Raw genomic sequence first — 9544 nt, 5'->3', positions numbered from 1 at the left:
TTGATTGTTCCTGTAGCACTTTCCTGACTTCTTCCTTATTTTTCTCAACTGCATTGTATAGTGTTTTGTCAAAAAAAAATTTTTTTTTTTTAAATAAATTATTACTGGTCAGAAAGAGACTGGAGGAAGCAGAGACTATGGCACTTGACCACCCTTCAGATCTACAATGAAACTCACCCTCATGCCCCAGTTTTCAGTCAAATAGTAGATAGGTTCATAGTGAAGACAACAACACTAGGAAGGTGTGCTCACCATGGAATGTCAATCATTCAAAATCAAAAGAGCAACATTTACCTAAGGGCAAAGTTGAGAAGAGATGGGAAGGAGGGTGGAATGGAAAAAAGGTAGAGGGATAACTGTTGTTGCATTGGGGCGGGGGGTGGGGTGGATTGCAGTTATTGAACTGAAACAAAGTGTGTGATTTTCTTAAATTTAAAACTGATGATCTTCTCTGTAATCCTTCACTGAATTCATAATAAAAAGTTTTTTAAAAATTAGTAGATGCAAAATATCATTTCAGAGTTTGTATTCTGAAAGTGCATTGGTTGCACACTGTGAAATAATCAGCACAGGTCTGTTTTCCAATTAAATGTACCACTCTTTTGTCATCACAAAATTGTCTGGTGTATACTACGCTTGTTGTTGTTGTTGTCAAGTGCTGTTGAGTCGATTCCGACCCATAGCGACCCTATGCTTAAACTACTGCAAATTCAGTGTTTCCCACACCATGAGCCTGTCCACTAGGGCTTTCCTAAGTATTACCTTACAACCTCATAAACCCTCTATAGGGTCGCTGTGAGTTGGAACCAACTCCAAGGGATATAACCACCACCACCATACCGATTCTGATGTACTGATAAAGAGTATGGTATGAAGTCCTGGTGTGGCGCTGTGAGTTAATGCGCTGAATTGCAAAGCCATTTGAACTTCAAGGTCGTTGGTTCAAGCTCACCAGCTGCTCCTCAGAAACCCTATACAGGGTCGCTGTGGGTTGAAACCAACTTAAAGGCACTTAACAACAACCACAACATGGCGTGGTAAGTTTATTGTACATGTTTAAAGGGAGTGGTTACATATCTAACTCTTGTCCTTACTATCAATTACTTTAGAGTTTTGGTCTTTTTTCCTGTCTTTTTAATGACCCATTGCCTTCTTCATAGATGATGTCATTACACAATTCATCTGGTTTTCAATCATTAGTATTCAGTGTATAAAATCTATTTTTGAGATGGTCTCATAATCCAGGTGCGATATATTCAGTCAATGTTGACACTCATGGACTTGTTTTAATTTCTTCAGCTTCAACTTGCACTTGCATAAAAGCAACTGAATGATGCTGAAAATATTAAAATAAGATGGAAACACAGAGTCATTGTGCCAAAAGGAACTGATCAACATTCAGCCATTTTAGGAACTAGCACATGGTACAGAAGGAAGAAGCCCAAGCTGAACTGAAAGTATTGGCAAAAAAACCAGCTCCAGAAGTGCTGCAATTCCAATTGAGATGTTTCAACAAATAAACACAATGCTGGAAACCTCATTCATCTATGCCAAGAAATTTAGAAAACAGTTAACTGGCCAACTGACTGGAAGAGATTCATATTTGTCTGTTCCAAAGAAAAGTGACCCGAAAAAATACGGAAATTATTCTAAAATACCATTAATATCACGTGCAAGTAAATTTTTGTTGAATATAATTAAAAAATAATTGCTGCGGTACATTGACAGGGAGCATCCAAAAATTCAAGGCATATTCAGAAGAGGACATGAAATAATGAATATCATTGCTGTCATCAGATGGATCTTGGCTAAAAGCAGAGAATACCAGAAAGATATTTACTTATGCTTTATTGACAATACAAAAGCATTCGACTGTGTGGATCAAAACAAATTAGGGATAACATTGCAAACAATGAGAATTCCAGGACAATTTAAACCACACTGAATGGTTTAAAACCAGTAAGGTGTTCACCAGGGTTGTATATTTTTATTGTACTTACTCATTTGGTACACTGAGAAAATAATCCAAGAAGATGGATTATATGAAGAAAGTGGCATCAGGATTAGAGATGACTCATTAACAACCTGCATTATGCAGATGACACACCATCACCTGACAAAAGTGAAGAGGACTCGAAACACTTGCTGATGAAGGTCAAAGAATACAAACTTTACTATGGATTGTTGTTAAGTGCCATCGAGTCGGTTCTGACCCATAGCGACCCTGTAGAGGGCTTCCAAGGAGCAGCTGGTGAGCTTGAACCACTGACCTTGCAGTTCAAATGGCTTTGCAGTCTGGCACATTAACCCACAGTGCCACACTAGGAGTTATATGGATTACAACTCAACAAAGTCCTCACAACTGGACTAATAAACGACACTGTGATTAAAGCTATCAAGGATTCCATTTTGCCTGGATCTACAATCAACAAGCAGCAGTCAAGAAATGAAGGACATACTGTATTGGGCAAAAGACCTCTTTAAAGTGTTAGGAGTAAAGATGTGACTTCTGAGAAAGAACTAAGTTGTTCCTGACTCAAGCTATAGTATTTATATGCATGTGAAAGCCAGACAATGAAGAAGACCAAAGAATTAATGTTTCTGAATTATGGTGTTGGTGAAGAATATGATGTATACCATAGACTGCTGCCGGGGTTTTCCCTCGACATAGTTGTCACGCGTGTTTGGTTCACGAGGAGGGGAGATCCAGCGGCGATAGGGATAGCGAAAGAATACACAGACAAACAGAAGAAGGGAGACAATGAGGCACCCCAAAGCCAGGGTGGATACATCACTGGTGGGCAGGCTTGGGACTACAGGCATCATGGCTTCTGCAGGCAGCGGCTCACTGCCCTGCAATCTTTACTGCATGCCTTCCAACCCGTAAAGCACTGCTATCTTTACTCCATGCCTTCCAACCAGTAATGCACACCTGGGGAGGCCCAGGCCTCTGTTTTATTTAGGGGAGGAGTTTCACACCAAGCTGGGTGGGACTAAAACAGGATACAGCTAACATCAGTAATTTTCCAGACATTCAGGTAACTTTACATTGTACTTCACTGGTTCGAATCCCAGGCCAGCAACTTGGATTCTCAGGCCCAATTAACATATCTATAGCCCCTGAGGTCAGTTGGGGGAAGGTGAGAGTTCTGCAGGAGAAGCCCAGGTGAATGGGCTGCACCTGGAAAAGGGATTAGGGAGGATGGGTTCTTTGTCTGTAGAACAAAAAACCGAGAAGTAGCTAAGATATTTTTAGTTAATCCTTTGGAGAAAGGTTTAACCTTGCAACCTTTAGTCTTGGCTTTAGGAAAATATCACATTTATCTGTGGATTTTCAAAGGCTCCAGTGTATTAATTTAATATATATACCTGAATATTAAGATGAAAGCAATTTTCCATTAACTGCCAGTGGCCTCATTTGTTACACTCAGCCCTAGAGGGCCTCGAACCTCTGACTAGTCTTACACAGTCTGCAACAGACTGCCAGAAGAACAAACAAATCCTGATGGAGTGTCTAATGGGTTCAAACTTCTGTCCATCTGACTATTGCTTTAACCAGTACACCATCAACGTTCGCTAATTAAGGTTTTTCATTTAATAGAATAACCCTATGAGGTGAGGTTTATTGAGTTTTATTAATTTTTACAGATGAAAAAATTAAAGCTTGTACAGTTTAGCGTACAGTTTAGCTTTCAAAAATCCCAGGGAGAAAGTGACGGAGCTGCCTGACTCCAAAGCCCAGGTATTATGTATCTTTACAGATATTTTTTAAATACAAAATTCATCTATGTTTTTAAAATTTGGTTAATTCAAAGACACCATAGTTGTCCTCTGCTTCAGTAACAGTTCCTGCTACAATTATCCCATTCCTCTCCTCTATTTACATTGCATGTTACCACCATTAGGTGTTGCCTCCTGTAATCATATTCTGACAGCAAGAAAACGGTCACATCCAACAACAGCTATTCCCCACAACCCACGCAGAAAAATTAAACCCGAGTAGGGGCAACGAGTCCTGGTGTGGCGCTGTGAGCTAATGCGTCAGACTCCAAAGTCGCTTGAACTGCAAGGTCGGTGGTTCAAGCTCACCAGCTGCTCCTTGGAAACCCTCTACAGAGTCACTCTGGGTCGGAATCAACTCAAGGGCACTTAACAACAACAACAAGGGGCAATGAGAGATTAGAAAAAAAAGGGAAGACACAAAAGAATTAAGTAAAGTTGAGACCAGGTGGGACACAGCACTCTGATGGAGATACTGTGACTCAAAACCTAGTGCCGCAAGTTTATTATATACACAAATCAAAAGAAACTACTAGGGTCAGAGAAAAGAATACAAAAACATCTGGTGATGTTTGTGCATGCAGTAAACGGGACCTTATCAAAAGAATGTAACTTGTGTTTGCTAAGAAGACAGAGATAGGGCAGCTAGATGTTTTTGCAGACTAAACTGAAGGCCATGGCTGCATACAAGGAAAGAGTTTTCCAAATTCCTTGTTCCCTGTGGCAGGCTTTGCAAGTTCCTCAGGGGGCAGCCTGACCTGGGAGCAGCCCGATTTTCTGGACCACAACTGTTCAGTTGCAATTCTTTGGTTAAACTGCCTCCAAGTCTGTGACCTTTGGTTTAGTTGCTCCCAACATAAAACTAGAAAAAAGAAAATGATGGCAAATACAGATCTGTGTAAATGGTTTAAATAGAAATGCAGAAGTAGTTACATAGCAAAAGGCTTATAACAGTTTAAACCTGCATCATTTTGGACACAAGATTTTCCATTTAATAGGAATTAACTGGAGATTATCCTTTACGATAGAAACTTTTAAGATTAAACCCAAACATAGTGATGTTCAAACTCGGGAGCACTTTTGATTACTCAAGGCTGAAAGTCCCACACTGTGCTTGTGGTCAAGCCATTGTTTTCCTGCCGGGTGGGCTCTGGAAGTGAATATTCTATCACTTTGTGCAGCTGATTTTGAATGCTGTGTCCACTGAACTGGGGTCGCCCAGGGTCACCAATCAGTATTTGAGTTCCGTGGGTCCAAAAACATTTCTTCAGCCATCGATGAAGGCAGTCTGCAAGGTCTTCATCATAAAACATATCTCCAAGAACAACAAGATCCCACTTATCTTGTTCCAAGTCCAAAATGTTTTTGGTCAAAATGGGAAAAGGATTCAGCTGGTTTAATTCACAGTTTAGCATAATGGCCATTCCTGCAACTTAAAAAAACAACAACAACATAATATATCAGTGTGTACAAGGCTTTAATTCTTTAGAATAACTTAGAAAATTTCATGACTATCGTTTTTCTTAACACCTTTTTTGTAGTTTTTTTTAATACATAAAGAAGTCCAAAGTTTATGCCAATATAAGCTACCTACTGTCATTTTCAAAAATATGACAGACTGGATATCCTGAAAACAAACATTATAAAACACCTTGTAATACTAAGATCTTAGGGATATTGCTACATCAATAACCAAGAGATTTGGTTTGTTACTGCTGTACAGGAGACAAGGAAGTAAGTCTGGGTTTGAGCGGGTGAAGAATTCTAATTGAGGTCTCTGCATAAAATAAGAATCTCCACTGGGTGAACAAGAACAAAATTTTTTTAAAAATTAAAGCTTATGTATATCAGCTCTAGTGGAATAAAAATCTCCCCCAATAAAACAGGCCTATCTTCATTTGGGTCTCGGGTCTGATCAATACTATCTACATATTTCAAGAAACCTAGCCCAAGAACTAATGACAGTAAGTTATTAACAGTAATTAATAACAATAAGTGGTCCCGGGTTGGCATCATTCTGGGATACCTGGCAGAGACACATGCAAATCCTCTTGGGTAAAATGGACCTTCAAGTCAGGCCTCACAGATTCCTACAGATGATGTCTCACTGAACTTATAATCTAAGAGTACAAAATACTCATGGTATTTAAGCTACAATGTGGATGCAACTGTACATATTCATCCTGGAAGGGAAAAAAGAAGATCAGATTTAAGTCTTTTTAAATATGAAATTCTTACTAGGGTCTATGTCGTTGGCCAAGATCCTTGATGCCCCACTCATTTTAGCAGCAATAGCTGTAGCCCCACATCCACTCCCAAGATCTAACACAGATTTTCCTCTGACAATGTCAGGATTATCCAGAAGATACCTAAATGAAAGTACATTGAAAGAATTAGAAAGAAAGATAGGAAAAGATCATTAAGACTTGTCAATAATAGTAATGTCTAGGGGTTGGCTGGTCAATGGCAAGTTTGGCCTGGGTAGAGTCAAACAAAATGTTAATCTTCAGAGCTGGGCCAAAATAGCAGGAAAAAACCTAGTTATCTGATCTTTCTCTTCAATAATTCCACACAACTAATTCTACTCTTTAAATCAACTAAGAAAACAACAACAAAAACATTGAGCATTTTAATAAATGATCCAAAACCAAGCCCAAGGAATATAGACTGACAAATGCTACCATTATCGGGACTAAGCAAACTAGATCCATGGTCTCTTTTTGATTGTTTATCATAAAATGATTTTTAGAGGCTATGTGAACTGTATTACAACTTCTCTAGTAAGGTACAACTAAAGTCCAATTTAACCAGAGAATGGGGACTAAAGCTGACTAGTTACTAAATAAATGAAGAGTTATTGGCTAACACTAAAATACGTCAACTGACCCCAGTACCACAGATAAATAGGGAACACTGGGGACTATGATGAAGCAGGAATAGATATATATGCCCTGTCTGAAGGGGCAGTTGCTACCCATCTTTAGCTAACTGCTGTCACTCAGAAATCCAATGTTACCACATATTTCCAAAACAAAGTTGATTTTTATAAAACATTTCTCAAATTTAAGTTTTTAAATGTTAGCAACTAATTAAAAAAAAAAAAGTTTACAGCAAAGTACAGGCCAAACAAAATACATCTGTGGGTCACCAGTTTGTGCCTTCTGATTCAGTCTCTTAAGAAAGTTGATTGTGTTTATGTTTGAACTTGACAAACAGCCACTCTCAGAGATAGTACAGTAAGATAGCATTTGAAAGGCTGAAGGTTTGGCAACACAACAACCAGGAAACTGAAATTGTTGGATAATACCTAGGAAGCTTTCCAGTCTTTGGAATGCCCCCAAAGATATATGTTTATACCTATATATATTACATTTCAAACAACATACACAAATTCTGTAGGCCATACCATTCCTGGGCAGGATACACCTTCATAATCCTTATTTCACAGCTCCATAGTGTAGTGTTTACCAATTGGGCTGCGAACCGCAAGGTCAGCAGTTTGAAACTATCAGCTGTTCCATGGGAGAAAGATGAGGCTTTCTGCTCCCGTAAGATTTACAGCCTCGGAAACCCTGTACAGGGTCACTATGAGTCGGAACTGACTCACGGCACATAACAACAAATAACCTCAAGGCAGAAATGCATTAAGCATTAAGAGCAAAGACCAGATTGAATGCTGATAGCATTGCCTTGGTTCAGTAGCTGTTTTAATAAAAAGCGTGGTGTGAATATGTAAGACAATATCCTAAGAAGACCTTTGCAGTATAGGGGGTTGCTGTTGTGCACCGTTGAGTCATTTCTGAATCACAGGAACCCTGTATAGGGTTTCTAAGAGTGGCTGGTAGGTTTAAACTACCAACCTTGTGGTTACCAGTCCAGTGTTTATCCTACAGTACCAGGTGACACCTTAAAAATGTCAAGTGTAGGGTTTGCCTGAGATGTCTATAGCCACTAAAGAAATCTTTGTGGCTACCTCACATCTCCTGTTCTATGAAAGATTGAGAGGGAGTGTGTGGTTTAGGAGCAGGGTTAAACTAGGAGAGTTGAAGGACTGGGTTGCCTAAGTTCTGCCTGGAAAGGACCTTGAGCAGTCCACACTGGCCAAACATTATGACTCTTGAACCTGAGAATACATATGAGTTTTTGATTAGTCAGAGCTCTCTAGGATCTTGTCAGATGATCCTAGAATTTATCTTGGGGAAGGAACTATCTTTAGGGAGATACCATGAGAAGCATGGGGTAAGAGGTGAACTATGCAATGGAACAACCAAAAAGATGTTTACCTGCCCTAAAACCAAAAAGATGTATTTTAGAAGTATTTTGACTTTTGCTCTCTTTTTTACACACACACACACACACCACCTTTTTGGGGTGGGGAGTGCAGAATGAGGTGGAGGGAACTGAAGAAATAAAAGCTCTGTTGTTATGTGCCATTGATTCGGTCTGACTTCTGACTCTAGTGACCCTGTATAGGGTTTCTGAAGAGCAGCTAGTGAGTCTGAATTGCTGACCTTGTAGTTAACAGTCCAGTGCTGATCCTCCACCACCACATCAAGAGTCTAAAGCTCTGTGGGGGTGGTGATGTGCCATGGAGTCAGTTCTGACTTCTGGCAACCCTGTATAGGGTTTCCAAGGCTATAAATCTTTACAAGAGAAGAAAGCCTCATCTTTCTCCAGTGGCGTGGCTGATAGTTTTGAACTGCTAACCTTGTGGTTAGCAGCCCGACTCATCACCCACTACACTACCATGGCTCCTAAAAAGTTCTGTAGCAGTCTTAAAAGTTCTCATTTTCAGTTAGGTACCTAGACAGGGCTTGGCCTCCTGGCCAGTAGATAGCCCAGTAAGGATCACTGTAGGGCCACAGGTCAGCTCTTTCCCACCAGAACTTGCATCTCGGAGTCAAGAGCCGCAAATGAATTTCAGGGGTGAGGCTACCACTACTGATGATTTCAGTGTTCTCCTCCAAGAAAGCTTTCATCTCGAGCTCCAAAACGCTTCTAACTCCTCTCCTGGGGTGATGATTCCAGGGAAGCAAGGGAAGCCCTCTGCTTCTTACAGCCTTCATAAGGAGACTGCAGCAGTTCGTGGTAAATGGTGCTAATAGCATCCAACTTAGGCTCAAAGCCATCTGTCCTTTCCCCAGACACAGGTTCTGTCAGAATTGCTGTTAAGGGTTGCTCCTCATGGGAGAAGAACAAGGGCCTGGCTCCTAACTTGATCTCAACAGGACACGCTGGAGCTCTAAAAACAGAAATAATATTGAAAATTCCAAGGCTGACCAACACTTTCAGGTCCAATTTCCTAATAAAATATTAGAGTAATGGCTCTGTACTTAATATTCCAACATTCAACAAGTCACTTACCTTTAATCAAGCACAGTGCTTGGCAACTGTGAACACCTGTCCTCAGAAGCGCATAGGCTAGCAGTGGGATTGAGCAGTGACCAGGCACACACAGTTCTAGCCAAGAGATGTGGAGTTAAAATACAGTTACCTATGGGACAGAGGTTTACAAATTATACTGACTGCACTGTATTTCAAAAGAGACTACTGCACCATAAAATATCAATGTAATCAATATCTCACTGGCAAAACAAAATTTTATAGATTTAACTGTAGTCATAGATTATCATCCCAGATCTCTTTCTGCAAACGTCTCTAATGATTCAATCTGACCAAACCTGAGCTATAAAATCTCCCGTAAGATAACATCTGGATTAAGATTAAGTAGGAATGAAGAACAGCATCTTTTTTTTTTTTTTTT

General features: G+C 39.9%; 1 protein-coding gene across 1 annotated transcript; it reads right to left on the bottom strand.

Moving 5' to 3' along the window:
- Window positions 1-4868: 4868 nt before the first annotated feature.
- METTL20 (methyltransferase like 20) lies at window positions 4869-8909 on the bottom strand. Its single transcript, XM_006874751.1, has 3 exons — window positions 8584-8909; window positions 6019-6149; window positions 4869-5212 (listed from the first exon to the last, which is right to left on the bottom strand). Exons 1-3 carry the CDS (start codon window positions 8907-8909, stop codon window positions 4869-4871), a joined length of 801 nt encoding a protein of 266 aa, XP_006874813.1.
- Between the last annotated feature and the right edge of the window lie 635 nt (window positions 8910-9544).

The sequence above is a fragment of the Chrysochloris asiatica genome, unplaced genomic scaffold, assembly GCF_000296735.1.
Source record: "Chrysochloris asiatica unplaced genomic scaffold, ChrAsi1.0 scaffold00299, whole genome shotgun sequence".
In the NCBI taxonomy this organism is placed as follows: domain Eukaryota; kingdom Metazoa; phylum Chordata; class Mammalia; order Afrosoricida; family Chrysochloridae; genus Chrysochloris; species Chrysochloris asiatica.
Note: the sequence above shows the minus strand (reverse complement) of the source record. Positions and strands in the feature narration are given on the sequence as shown.

Coding starts and splice junctions, on each gene's coding strand:
- METTL20 (XM_006874751.1), bottom strand. CDS start 8,909: ATGGCTTTGAGCCTAAGTTGGATGCTATTAGCACCATTTACCACGAAC. Junction 6,150..8,583: donor GGAGGCCAAGCCCTGTCTAG/GTACCTAACTGA, acceptor ACTTTCATTTAG/GTATCTTCTGGATAATCCTG. Junction 5,213..6,018: donor GGCCAACGACATAGACCCTA/GTAAGAATTTCA, acceptor TGTTTTTTTAAG/TTGCAGGAATGGCCATTATG.